This window comes from Peromyscus eremicus, chromosome 8a (genome assembly GCF_949786415.1).
Source record: "Peromyscus eremicus chromosome 8a, PerEre_H2_v1, whole genome shotgun sequence".
Taxonomy (NCBI): domain Eukaryota; kingdom Metazoa; phylum Chordata; class Mammalia; order Rodentia; family Cricetidae; genus Peromyscus; species Peromyscus eremicus.
In genome coordinates this window covers 82,323,533-82,336,924 of record NC_081423.1, presented here as the reverse complement: position 1 = coordinate 82,336,924, position 13,392 = coordinate 82,323,533, and the positions used below count along the sequence as shown (strand labels likewise).

The following is a 13,392-nucleotide window of genomic DNA, read 5'->3' as shown; positions in this document are numbered from 1 at the left end:
GATAAAGAAAGGTAGAGATGGAAGACAAGTGTAAAAATAATATAAAGTTATGATTCAAGGAAGGTGGGCAGCCCTAGAAGTTAAAAATGCCAACTACTGCTTACAGAAAACTACAACCAAAAAAAAAAAAAAATCCAGCACTTGGATTCAAGCTCAGTGATACTGAATTTTGACTTCTGACCTTCAGAACTGGAAGAAAATAAATTTCAAGCTACTAAATTGGGGGTGATTCATTGCAAGGGTAACAGGAATTGAATACAAATTTCCAGTCTTACTATGCCTGAACTCTAATGACTTCCTGTAATGACCTTTCTAAGGCCTCTCTTATAGTTTGTGAAATTAAACTGTCTATGCTATCCTAGAGTTTTCTATTTTCTCTTTGAAAACATAAGCAAAACCTAGGAGTTCAATTTTTACTGTGTGTTAAAGGGAGAATTTCAGGAAGTCACTACATTCAATGCTTACATAGTTTACTATAAATTGATTGAAGAGGAAAGACAACAGAGTAAAGTTAAGTTTGGGACTTGGATGAAGGAGCATATTAAGTGAGTGTTGATGCTGTTCATCTAGAAAATGTCTGGGCTGGTCCACTACTCCTAATCCTGGAGTCAAGTTTACTGTTCCTGTTGGTAGGTTCTACTTCAAAATGTTTGTATCAAAGATCACTCAATGCCCAGTCTCTGACCTCCATTTTCTGTTTCCATTAACAGAAATAAAACACAAATAATCTTCTGGTTATTATTACAAATAATCTCTCTCTCTCTCTGTGTCTGTCTGTCTGTCTATCTGTCTGTGTGTGTGTGTGTGTGTGTGTGTGTGTGTGTGTGTCTGTCTGTCTGTCTGTCTGTCTGACTGTCTCTCTCTGTCTTTCTCTCTCTCACTTGCATTGTTTTGGAAGAGTCTGCAGGGAATTTCTGGTATGTGTCTGAGAAGATGGTGCATCCGTGGCATCTCTGCCCTCTAAGGTATTTTTTTAGTTATTTCTTTTCATTATTTTCATTTTCTTATAGCAGTATCAGCCATTTGATCATCAGATTCTCCATTGTTTGTGTTTTCTTTCAGAATGTCTGTTGGTTTTCCTTTCGGCTCCAGGCTGCTCCTAGAAGTACCTCCTCCTTTGTCTCCTTCCCTCACAGCCTCACTCACCTTAGAACCAAACTTTTCACTTTCTCTCTGCTGATTGCTCTTCCCCTCCCATAGTTCAGGTGTATTTTTTTTTATTTCTTACATGGTTCGAGGATCATGCAGGAGCATAGGCTAGAAGCATCAGTAATTTGTTTCCCTGAATCCTGGGATTTGTCACTCCTATATTTCCTTAATGCAGCTTTGACCTGGAAACAATTATCTCTCCAACTGTGAATGCAAGTGAAATTCTGTCTGTTTCTCAGTGATACACGTAGCCATATAAGAATAAGGACCAGAAAAACAAGGACATTTCTATGACATCAATAAACTTTTACTAGGGCAACTATTCACACCAAAGTCTCAGGACAGTGGCGGGAACACTTGGATCATCAAACATATTTGAAGGCATTCACCATTTGTCTGACTGGAGTGCACATCATTTAGTAGGGCTCTTAAAAACACTGCTGGTCTTAAGGTGTGGGTGGTAGTGACCAAGGTATGAGTAATGAATTGGGAAGAGCTTTGTTAATAAAGGTGGACTGGAAATGAGAGAACTGATGATATTGCCTGAGAAGAAAGCAAAGTATCCATCTTTCCGGTGTTCAGTTTACAGAGCTGTTTCCTTAAATTAAAACTGTACTCATGACTACCTTACCTCAAGAATCGGGTAACCTGGGGCCCTTGATCTGATTCTGTCTATCCCTACTGCCTGCCATAATGCAGGTCACTTACTCATGTTGGGTTTGCTTAAGTGTTATTGTTTGGCTATGAAATGCCCTCCATGGACTTATGTGCTGAATGCTTGGTCCTCAGATGATGGTACTGTTTATACGTTCAGTAAACTTTAGGGGGTGGGACCTAGTTGGAGGAAGTAGGTCACTGGGCCTTTGCCTTTGAAGATTGTATGAGGTCCCTCAAACCTCCTCAATGTGGCTTCCTGCCTACGAGGAGCAAATACCTTATCAACTTACTCTTGACATCTTGCTGTTCTAGCCAAGCACAGGAAGCCAAACAACATTGTACCAAAACCATGAGGAAAAATAGGTCTATCATTCACTAAGTTGCTCTTCCACATCCTGTGTCACAGTGATGAAATTCTACCAGCACACCAGCTTTGGAACTGTGATGTAGCTCAGGTGGTATAACACAATTCAAAGAACAAAACAATAAAAATAAACAAAACAGAATAATGCAGTCAAGAATTTATTAGAAAAACCAATGGACAAGGTGTGAGTGCTTTTTTCTTTAAGCTAGGAAGAAAATATGAAGTGGTCACAAGAGAATTACAAGATGATTCATAACATCATATAAACATATTGGAATAAAGTCAAAGATATCTATCATTGCAAGGTTCTAATTAGATCATTGTAAATGGCTTTTCTTATTTTTAATTTCTTAAGTTAAAAAGACAATTATCTCTTTGTCGAGGCTGAGATCACAAACTCAGGTCAAGATCAGTTGATGTTTAGACACAGTCAAAGGAATAATAAGGATATCAAAGTGGATTTGATGGTAGCCAGTGACCAAGTCACAAATTTGTTAACAGGAAAATGACTGGGAGTTTTATGAGATACATATTATTTTTAAGTGCATATTATTAGCAGAGAAAGGTGGTAAATTGATGTACTGTGGTTATCTTGCAGGTCTGTTGCTAGTGGGTCTGTGGTAAGTTGATCAGCAGCCACAGGGCTCACAGCAGTTGGACCCGCAGCCTTGGGACAGGCAGCCAGGCACACAGACACATGTGGGCTGGTAGCAAGTCCTGGTGCAGGTCACAGGTCCAGAGCAAGCTGGCTGGCAGCACAGGTTGAGGCAGAAGGGCTCACAGCAGGGCTTGAGGCAGGGCCTGCAGCAGCTGGGCCGGCAGCACGGCTGGCAGCAGCTGGAGATACAGCACCTGGGCTGGCAGCAGCTGGACTCACAGCAGCTGGGCTGGCAGCAGCTGGGCTGGCAGCAAGGCTGGCAGCAGCTGGACACACAGCAGCAGGGCTGGCAGCAGGGTGTGCGGCAGCAGCTGCTCACACAGCTTGGCTGGAAGCAGGTTCTACAGCAGGTGGGCTGGCAGCAAGGCTGGCAGCAGCTGGAGCCACAGCAGCTGGGCTGGCAGCAGCTGCTCACACAGCTGGGTCTCCAGCAGGTGGTCCTGCAGCAGGTGGTCCTGCAGCAGGTGGGCTGACAGCAAGGGGAGCAGCAGGAGTTGGTCATGGTGTTGGATGTGGATGGAGGTGTTTCTGGGATTGTGACAACCGTTTCAGTCCTGGAGCTTTTATACCCTGGACACGCCATGAAGGGACCAATAAGCAGGACTGTTCCTTCTTGTTGTTGTTTGTTTCCAGAGGCTCACGGGGAAATGCTCTAAGGAGGAAGTTATTTGCTATATTACAAATCTTTGAAGTTCACTTTAAATAACTAATTGTGGAGAGCCTTTGTAGACACTCATCAGCATCCTCCCTGCTCTGGTCATGTGATGACTGTTGTGGCCACAGGGTCAAAGTTTTCCTTCATCTTGTACCTTTGACTGTTCGCACATTGGGGAAAGGCTATGATAATGATGTGTCCACAGTGACAAACTGAATCCATGTCTGGATCGGAGTCTGTTCCTCAGAAAAGCCTGCTTATTCCAGACTACAACAGGCAGCAGACACTTTCTGGGTTTCATCAGCTTTGTCAAAGGAGACATGGGCAGAGGGTGGTGGCCACAGTCTTTTTCATACACAAATAAACCCTAATGTGGGTCCATAGAGGCTGTAAGATTACACAAGGATCTAGAAGACATCCATCAATTTAGATCTTCATCCTTTTTTAGCAGCAGGACCAATAAACTCAGGTTGGACACCCCAATCAGCACATTGTCTTCATAAATTGAGGAAATTAAATTCTGTGAGATGAAACTGTATACCTTTCAAAGAAACCGAAGCATAACACATTATCAGAAAAATACATGTACTTCTATATGTAGCTTAACTGAATATGATGAAGACAGTGTGTCCAGCATTCATGTCAGGAAATAGTGATATACCTGGTGGCTGTCATCATGGGATTATCTCTGCCCCTCTCCCTAAGGCAACTCGTGTATAAGTCATAGTTTGTCAATTTTTTAATCTTTGTTAAAAGAGAAATCATTTAGCATGTATTATTTGTTTCCTTTTGCTCAGATTTGTTTGTGAGTTTTATAGACTCCGTTGTCTACAGTGGTCATTTGTCCATTTCTGTTGATACTACCGCAGGATGGGAGTAAACTGTATTAATGTGCTTCGTTGCTGATGGACATATTCCCATCATTTAAACTAGTGTGAATCATGTTCTCATGGCTGTGTTTGCCCACATCTTCCAGTGAGTATTTTTTCATATATTCTTGAGTGAAGTTTTCAGACTATAATTTGGACTACAACCTTCGTAGGTTGTTTCAAATGTTCTTTTAAAAGTTACAATATCAATCTTGAGAGCTAATTTGTAACACGCCCAGCCCATCACCAAGACTTCAGGAACACAGCAGACGAGGCGGTGGGAAAGATCTGGAGGACAGGGAGGGAAGCTGTAAGAAGCAAACTTTTGGACTTGATGTGGCTATAAACACTCAGGAACTCAGGCCAGCTGTGACTACCTGCACATGACCTGCACAGCAACAAACAGCCAAATTTCCATCAAAGATTGGGAGGGGCTTCCTGGACCCCATCTCTTCCTGAGGAACTACTGGTAGTTGATAGCTGCTGGTGTGTGTGTGTGTGTGTGTGTGTGTGTGTGTGTGTGTGTGTGTGTGATTCTGTTTTGAATGTATGGCCACTGGTAGATTTCCCATGGTCCAGTGGATGGCTCTACACCCATGCTCATATGATAAAAGTTAACTGGACTTAGTGGGTTGTCAAAAATAAAAATAAAATAAAAATAAATAAATTAATAAATAAAAGAACCTGAAGTTGGAAGGGGTCTAAGTTGGGAGAAATTGGGGAAAGTCGGAGTAGGGAAATAAGGGGATGATATGATCATATTTCATTGTATTCATACACGAAATTCCCAAGAATAAAGAAAAAATTTTTTTCCTTTTCTTTTTTCCTTTTTTTCTTTTTTATTATTAAGAGATTTTCTATTCATTTTACATACCAACCACAGATTCCCCCATCCTCCCTCCTCCAGCATTCCCCCCAACCCACCCTCAATTCTCACCTCCGCCAAGGCAAGGTCCATGGGGAGTCAGCAGAGTCTGGTACATTCAGTTGAGGCCGGTCCAAGCCCCTCCTCCCTGCACCAAGGCTGCGCAAAGTGTCTCACTATAGGCACTAGGCTCCAAAAAGCTGGCTCATGCACTAGGGGCAGGTCCTGATCCCATTGCCTGGGGGCCCCCTAAACAGTTCAAGCTAAACAACTGTCTCGCTTATCCAGAGGGTCTAGTCCAGTACCATGGGAGCTCCTCAGCTATTGGTCCACAGTTCATATGTTTCCACTAGTTTGGCTAGTTGTCTCTGTACTTTTTCCAATCATGGTCTCAATATCTCTTGCTCATAGAATCCCTCTTCTCTCTCATCAATTGGACTCCTGGAGCTCTGCCTGGGACGTGGATTTCTGCATATGCTTCCTTCAGTCACTGGATGAGGGTTCTATGATGACAGTTAGGGTATTTAGCCATCAAATCACCAGAGTAGGCCAGCTCAGGCACCCGCTCGATTATTGCCAGTAGTCTATGGTGCAGTCATCCTTGTGGATTCCTGGGAACCTCCCTAGTACTCTGCTTCTCCCTATTCCCATGGTGTCTTCATTTATCATGGTATCTCTTTCTTTGCTCTCCCACCCTGTTCCCGTTCCAGCTCAAACCTCCCACTCCTCTAAGCTCTCATTCCCCATCCCTTGCCCTCCATTACCCCCCTCACCCCCAGTTTGCTCATGTAGATCTTATCCATTTCTCCATTGTTGGGCAATCCATGCACCCTTGCTAACTAGCCTCCCTGGAGCTGTGGGTTGCAGTCTTGTTAGCCTTTGCTTTATATCTAGTATCCACTTATGAGTGAGTACCATTGGCACTGGAGATCCCTTCCTAAATATAATACCAGTAGCACAGACATTGAGAGCAACAATTAATAAATGGGACCTCTTGAAACTGAGAAGCTTTTGTAGGGCAAAGGCCATGGTCAGTAAGACAAAACGACAGCCTACAGAATGGGAAAAGGTCTTCACCAACCCCACATCTGACAGAGGGCTATCTCCAGAATATATAAAGAACTCAAGAAACTAGACATCAAAATACCTAACAGTCCAATTTAAAAATGGGCCATAGAGCTAAACGAGAATACTCAACAGAAGAATCTCAAATGGCTGAAAGACATTTAAGGAATTGCTCAACATCCTTAGTCATCAGGGAAATGCAAATCAAAACAACTCTGAGATACCATCTTACACCTGTCAGAATGGTTAAGATCAAAAACATGGAAGACAGCTTATGTTGGAGAGGATGTGGAGCAAGGAGAACACTCCTCCACTATTGGTGGGAATGCAAACTTGTACAGCAACTTTGGAAATCAGTATGGCAGTTTCTCAGAAAATTGGGAATCAATCTTCCTCAAGACTCAGCTATACCACTCTTGGGCATATACCCAAGAAATGCTCAATCGTACCACAAGGACACACGCTCAGCTATGTTCATAGCAGCATTATTTGTAAATAGCCAGAACCTGGAAACAACCTAGATACTCCTCAACTGAAGAATGAATAAAGAAAATGTGGTACATATACATAGTGGAGTACTACTCAGCAGAGAAAAACAATGACATCATGAGGTTTGCAGACAAATGGATGGAACTAGAAAATATCATCCTGAGTGAGGTAACCCAGACTCAGAAGGACAAACATGGTATGTACTCGTTTATAAGTGGATACTAGATATAAAGCAAAGAAAAAAATATTTTAAAAATACCATTAAAAGATATAGTAGTGCACACAAGGCATTGTTCTAATCGCCTTATGTCTCATCTGGACCTAGTGTCTTCACTGTATTTTTTTCCATTTTGCTCATATGTCTATTTACCACTACCTCATTATAGATTTAGTTTGAATTTGCCTGAGAACCAATGAGTTGGCTTTTTGTATGCACACAGAATATTTGCATTTCCATTTCATGAAATGCAGAACATGTCTGAACTGTTTCTGTCAAGTTTTCTCTCTTTTGACTTACTCATTACAGATCTTTGTACTTTCTGGGTATGAGTATTGTTTGCGTTACCAGTGTCATTTCCTGTACAATGACTTGCCTTGTCCCTCTCTTAGTGATGTACACCCAGTCATTTTCCCTAGGATATAGTGTTTATAGTATTTTCTGTTTCTTATGTGTGTTGATGATTGTTCTAAAATCATGCTGATACCACCCTACATTACATGTGAGAAGTGTCATTGCACTGTCATTTAATTTAAAAATTAATTAACCTGTGGTACTTGTACAAAATAATGGATTTCATTATGACATTTTAATACATGTGTGCTGCCCCCTCTCATTATCCTTTCTGCTCTCATTTCTCCTCTCCTGCTGGTCCCCTTCACTTTTCCAAGTAGCCCCTTTCCACTTCCATGTCTTTTAAAAGAAATCTAGATTGCACATATGTGAGAAAAGATATAGTATCCATCTTTTTGAGTATGGCTTATTTCACAAACAAAATGCATCATTCTTCCTTCTGGCTAAATAATATGCACACAAGCAGGTATGCACACATACAGGTATGCAGGCATGCACAATGCAGGCACGTAGGTACACACACACACACACACATGCATGCAGAAACTTTCTTCTTCTATTTGTTTCTTGATGGACACTGAGGCTAATTCCATGACTCAGCTGTTGCGATAGTTCCATGATAAACACAAATCGGTGTTTATTAATGGGGGATTGGTTTAAGTGCAATGATAAACCTGCAGTTGGTTTGTATGTAGTAAAAGATGGTGGTCATTTGCAAACACAGTTGCTTCGAAACCTTGAAGCAAAGCAGCCTTTCCCCACTGATATTCTGTTTCAACATTGCTGCCAATCAAGCGATCTCATGGAAATCTCTCTCTTACTGTACTAATTCAGTATCTTAGTTAGGTTTTCTATTGTGGTGAAGAGACACCATGACCAAGGCGACTCTTATAAAGGAAAACATTTAAGTGAGGAGACCAGTTTACAGTTCAGAGGTTCAGGCCATTATCGTCCTGGCAGGAAGCAAGGCCGCATGCAGCATGCATGGTGCTGGAGCTGAGAGTCCTTACATCTTGATCCAAAGGCAACAGGAAAAGGGCTGAAACACTGGGCACGACTTGAGCATGTATGAGACCTCAAATCTGCCTCCACAGTGACACACGGGCTCCAACAAGACCACACCTACTCCAACAAGGCCACACCTCCTAATAGTGCCACTCCCTTTGGGGGCCATTTTCTTTCAAACCATCACACCTGGAGAGGAAAGAGGCTGCAAAACCAACCAAACTCCTTTAATATTTTTTTCTTTCTCAGATATTTCCTCAAAATTTTTTACTGTCCTGAAGGTCTCCAACGAACTGATAAGGACTTTTAGATTTTTATAGATTTATAATTGTTGTTGATTGTATCACTGGTAGTAACATTCACGCCTCTAGAGTTTAACTTTCTCTATTTTAGAGGATAAGAAATTAGGGTAGTAACAATAATGGGAGAGGAGAATTCAAGAGACTGTGTCTTGAGCTTGGGCAAAGCTGACCTTTGTTAACAGTGCCTCCATCTTTATTGTTTAAAATTTGCATCTAATATCAATTTATTATTTCTTACATTTTCAATAAACATGTAATTATATCACTTACTACCTTTCCTTTTTTCTCTCTAGCCTCTACTGTGTTCCCTCCCTCTAATCCCTCCCATGCCTTCTCACTCTCAAAATTATAGCCTTTTTAATATATAGATATATCATACATGATATATGATACATATATCATATATGCAAATATATAAATGTGACCTGCTTAATCCATTGAGTGTTGTTTGTATGTATATGTGTTTAGGGCTGGTCACTGGGATTGGATAACCTATTAGGGGGTTTGTCCCTAGTGAAGAATGAACCTCCTCCCAGCAACTGTTAATTGTTCATAGTTCTTCATTTAGGAGATGGGGCCTTGTGAGATTTCTCCAAGCCATGTTGGCATGTCAACTGGTGTTGTCATTATGCTGGTCTCCATTTTAAACCTAGATTCATTTCATGATCTTTGGTTCAAACTTAGTGCACTTTGGACAGTAGAAGTTTGATATTTCTTGTGTACCTCACAAAATGTCATTTATTCATTCATTTCAAAATATGGTAGTCCTTTAATATCCATAGGGAATAGGTTTAAGGATGCCTTCATGATATAAAAATCTTTGTGATATCAAATTCTTTGTACAGACTACCAGCATATTTACATTTAATACATGCACATTCTTCCGCAAATGTTACTTGAGTTATTGCTGGGTGACTTACAATAACTGGGTCAAATGGATGTTTGCTGGTTTTTGCATTGTTGGGCACCAAACAAGGATCTCACACATGCTAGACAAGTTCTCCACTATTGAGTTGACCTCAGCAGCCCCAGTATCTTGTCGAATGTAAATGTGGTTTATGTAATTGTCTCACTGTGTTGTTCATAGAATAATATATTCAGTTTAGTTGCATTTGTTTTTTGAATATTTTGGTCTGGAGTGAATTGGATCTATTGATTGTGAAGCCACTGATAGAGGGCTGACTACATGTATTGAATGTTATGTGTTAAGAGCTGCCCAAGATGCTTGATAGGGCCAAACAACAAGGACCCAGAACATTCTGTGCCACGTTCTAGGTGGCTTGGGACTTGAAGTAGCTGGGGTACGAGGGAGTAAAGAAAGAACAGACACAGATACAGTGAAGATGGGATCCTGTGGCCTGTGCTTGCTCTGATGGAGGGCACCAAATACACAACTCAGAGCCTCATTGTGTTTATTATGCACAGCACAGAGGGAGTCTGAACCCTGGGTGGGGTGGCAGGGAGGGCTTTGCCAGTTTCCTGTGGGTCTGAGGCATTGGGTCCTTGACATCACTGTGTCCATGTCAACAATGCACATCCATCCAGGACTTTACTCGCTCTTATGCACTCACTCAAGGCTTCCTCGGCTTCCCTCAATTCTGAAAGAATCACTAGCATCCCTTCCAAGGTTGTATTGCAGCAATGCATAGCATAGGCTTGAGAGGGGATAGAGACGTTCTCTACTTTTATCAATTATTGACTCCATAGTTTTAAAATTCTGTTTTTCCAAATGTGAAACAGGATTATTTTCATCCATTAATATTGATACAAGAAGAGGCCTCATTTTAGTCTTCATTTGCACTTTCCTGAGTTCTATCCAGATTAACTATTTCTTTATACATTTTGTCATGCATGTTTATTTCTGTTTCTCAAACACCACCAAGTTTGTGACTTGTTTTCTGTTTTTTGTTTTTTTTCATTTTCTGTTGCTGTCTCCGATGATCGCAAACTCTACGTGTGAGCAGTCAAATTTGGCTGTTTTTTCTGGTGATAAAAGCTCGCTCTTTCTCAAGATCTAAGAGATGCTTATCTATATTTGTTACAAGAGTTTCAAGGTTTTAAAGTCAATTTTAAGTCTTTAGTACACCTGGGCTGTATTTTGGTAGATTATGTGCACTAGATAACTACTCCAAGTACTTTCTATCTTGACTTACAGAACATTCTCTGGGAATCCATAGATTACTGCACCTTTCCACATAGAATATTAAAATTTTTACTTTTTTTTTTTAACCAGTGTTATCACAAATCAACTGCCCCCCGCCCAGTGTGGCTATTTGTACAGGTAATCAGAAGAACAAGGGCAAAAACTGTACCATTTCTACAAGACCAACAGTTTCTAGATGGTCTTCTCACATCAAAATCCTGAGATGACTTGCAAAGCAAGGTAGCTGCCTCCCAGCCTGAGTTTGATCCCCAGGACCCACATGGTGAAGGAGAGAAATGACTCTCACAGCTTGTCCTCTGACAGCCCTCCCCCAACTCAACGACTGTCAAAAAAAAAAAAAAAAAAAAAAAAAGCTTTCAAAATCCCGAGACAGTAGCAAATACACTGTGGTTGGAAAAAATATTTAGAAGTCATCACAAGTGGCCTTTTTTTTTTAGGCAATACAAGATTTACATGACTTTCTAGGCTCCTAAGATCAGCTCTTTTGCTCTGTGGCTACTGGTTACCAGGGTGATTGGTAAATGGCAGAGAGCATTGTGAGATGCTCAGCTTTCTAGTGTTCAGTTCCAGTGTCTCTATTTCATTAAGTTGTTCCCGTTATCGCACCAGGTCTCTGGAAGGATGTTTTCTATCCTCAGCTATGTGACCTGACACAGCTCACATCCTGCGTGCTGTCTCTGTCCAAGTCTGAGACAATGATGTGGCTCAGATGATGGGACAGAATACGCCAAGCAAAACACAGAAACAAAACAAAAGACAATTTAGGAGATAATCAAGTGAAGACTTTATTAGTAAAACATAGATAATGGCTTTCCAAGTAGCCAGACGACGCAAAGTTTTTATGAATGAGTTATAAGGTGAGTCACAGAAATTATATACACATGGAAATGGAATGGTGACTAATGTGGGGGAAAATCGGAGTGCTTTCTTTCTTCTTTTGATTTTATAAACCTTCTGTAAGTTGAAAATGAGGTAAGCAAATTTTCCAAGGTTGGAACTGTGAATCCAGGTCAACAGCAGATGCCTTTGACAAAGAACCAAAGGGATGAGAAGGAACACAGTAGATAAGAAAACTGAGAAAACACACAAATCTGCTAATGAGATATTTTTAGACAGCGTAAGGCTTCTTTTCAGAGAGGGAGCACTGAGTTTGACATTACGTGGTTATCAGGCAGATTTGATGGTAGAAGGCTATTTTATGTAGATACGGGGTCTATGGTAAGTTGATCAGCAGCCACAGGGCTCGCAGCAGCTGGACCCACAGCCTTGGGACAGGCAGCCAGGCACACAGACACATGTGGGCTGGTACCAAGTCTTGGTGCAGGTCACAGGTCCAGAGCAAGCTGGCTGGCAGCACAGGTTGAGGCAGAAGGGCTCACAGCAGGGCTTGAGGCAGGGCCTGCAGCAGCTGGGCCTGCAGCAGGGCTGGCAGCAGGGCTTGCAGCAGCAGGGCTCACAGCAGGGCTGGCAGCAGCAGGGCTGGCAGCAGGGCTTGCAGCAGCAGGGCTCACAGCAGGGCTGGCAGCAGCAGGGCTTGCAGCAGCAGGGCTCACAGCAGGGCTGGCAGCAGGGCTTGCAGCAGCAGGGCTGGCAGCAGCAGGGCTTGCAGCAGGGCTGGCAGCAGCAGGGCTCACAGCAGGGCTTGCAGCAGCAGGGCTTGCAGCAGCAGGGCTTGCAGCAGCAGGGCTGGCAGCAGGGCTTGCAGCAGCAGGGCTTGCAGCAGCAAGGCTCACAGCAGGGCTGGCAGCAGCAGGGCTGGCAGCAGCAGGGCTTGCAGCAAGGCTTGCAGCAGCAGGGCTGACAACAAGGCTTGCAGCAGCAGGGCTTGCAGCAGCAGGGCTTGCAGCAGCAGGGCTGACAGCAGGGCTTGCAGCAGCTGGGCTTGCAGCAGCAAGGCTGGCAGCAGCTGGACACACAGCAGCAGGGCTGGCAGCAGGGCTTGCAGCAGCAGGGCTTGCAGCAGCAGGGCTCACAGCAGGGCTGGCAGCAGCAGGGCTGGCAGCAGCAGGGCTTGCAGCAAGGCTTGCAGCAGCAGGGCTGACAACAAGGCTTGCAGCAGCAGGGCTTGCAGCAGCAGGGCTGACAGCAGGGCTTGCAGCAGCTGGGCTTGCAGCAGCAAGGCTGGCAGCAGCTGGACACACAGCAGCAGGGCTGGCAGCAGGGTGTGCGGCAGCAGCTGCTCACACAGCTTGGCTGGAAGCAGGTCCTACAGCAGGTGGGCTGGCAGCAAGGCTGACAGCAGCTGGAGCCACAGCAGCTGGGCTGGCAGCAGCTGCTCACACAGCTGGGTCTCCAGCAGGTGGTCCTGCAGCAGGTGGTCCTGCAGCAGGTGGGCTGACAGCAAGGGGAGCAACAGGAGTTGGTCATGGTGTTGGATGTGAAGAGAGAGGTTCTGTTCACAGGCGAGTTTCCCAAAAATCTATTTTTTTTCTTTGCTGTTTTACTTTTTATATGTGATGGCCCAGAGTTTGGGCCAATGAGTAGAACTTGTGTGTGTCATTGTTTATGCTAATTTCTCCACTCTGTGAAGTACTTCAAGGAAGTTGCTCCTTTAGTGTTTTGAATTTTCCCTTAGTAAT

At 43.2% G+C, this 13,392-nt stretch overlaps 2 protein-coding genes across 5 annotated transcripts; both read right to left on the bottom strand.

The window, feature by feature from the left end:
- Positions 1–2,799: 2,799 nt before the first annotated feature.
- On the bottom strand, positions 2,800–3,330 carry LOC131917714 (keratin-associated protein 9-1-like). The gene has a single exon (XM_059271758.1). The coding sequence runs from the start codon at positions 3,328–3,330 to the stop codon at positions 2,800–2,802; it is 531 nt and encodes a 176-aa protein (XP_059127741.1).
- Positions 3,331–12,040: 8,710 nt separating this feature from the next.
- Positions 12,041–13,180, bottom strand: LOC131916392 (keratin-associated protein 9-4-like). 4 transcript variants are annotated; one of them, XM_059269718.1, is made up of 3 exons: positions 12,901–13,180; positions 12,654–12,750; positions 12,041–12,227 (listed from the first exon to the last, which is right to left on the bottom strand). In XM_059269718.1, exons 1-3 carry the CDS (start codon positions 13,178–13,180, stop codon positions 12,041–12,043), a joined length of 564 nt encoding a protein of 187 aa, XP_059125701.1. The 4 variants fall into 4 exon arrangements, with proteins under 4 accessions (XP_059125701.1, XP_059125699.1, XP_059125698.1 ...); XM_059269716.1 differs by having other exon boundaries at positions 12,597–12,753; positions 12,937–13,180; XM_059269715.1 differs by having other exon boundaries at positions 12,681–13,180.
- Between the last annotated feature and the right edge of the window lie 212 nt (positions 13,181–13,392).

Excerpts from the sequence above, each read along its gene's own strand:
- LOC131917714 (XM_059271758.1), bottom strand. The coding sequence starts at position 3,330 with ATGACCAACTCCTGCTGCTCCCCTTGCTGTCAGCCCACCTGCTGCAGG.
- LOC131916392 (XM_059269715.1), bottom strand. The coding sequence starts at position 13,180 with ATGACCAACTCCTGTTGCTCCCCTTGCTGTCAGCCCACCTGCTGCAGG. Across the intron at positions 12,228-12,680 it reads TGCAAGCCCAGCTGCTGCAA|GCCCAGCTGCTGCAGGCCCT; the intron begins GCCCTGCTGTCA and ends GCCCTGCTGCAG.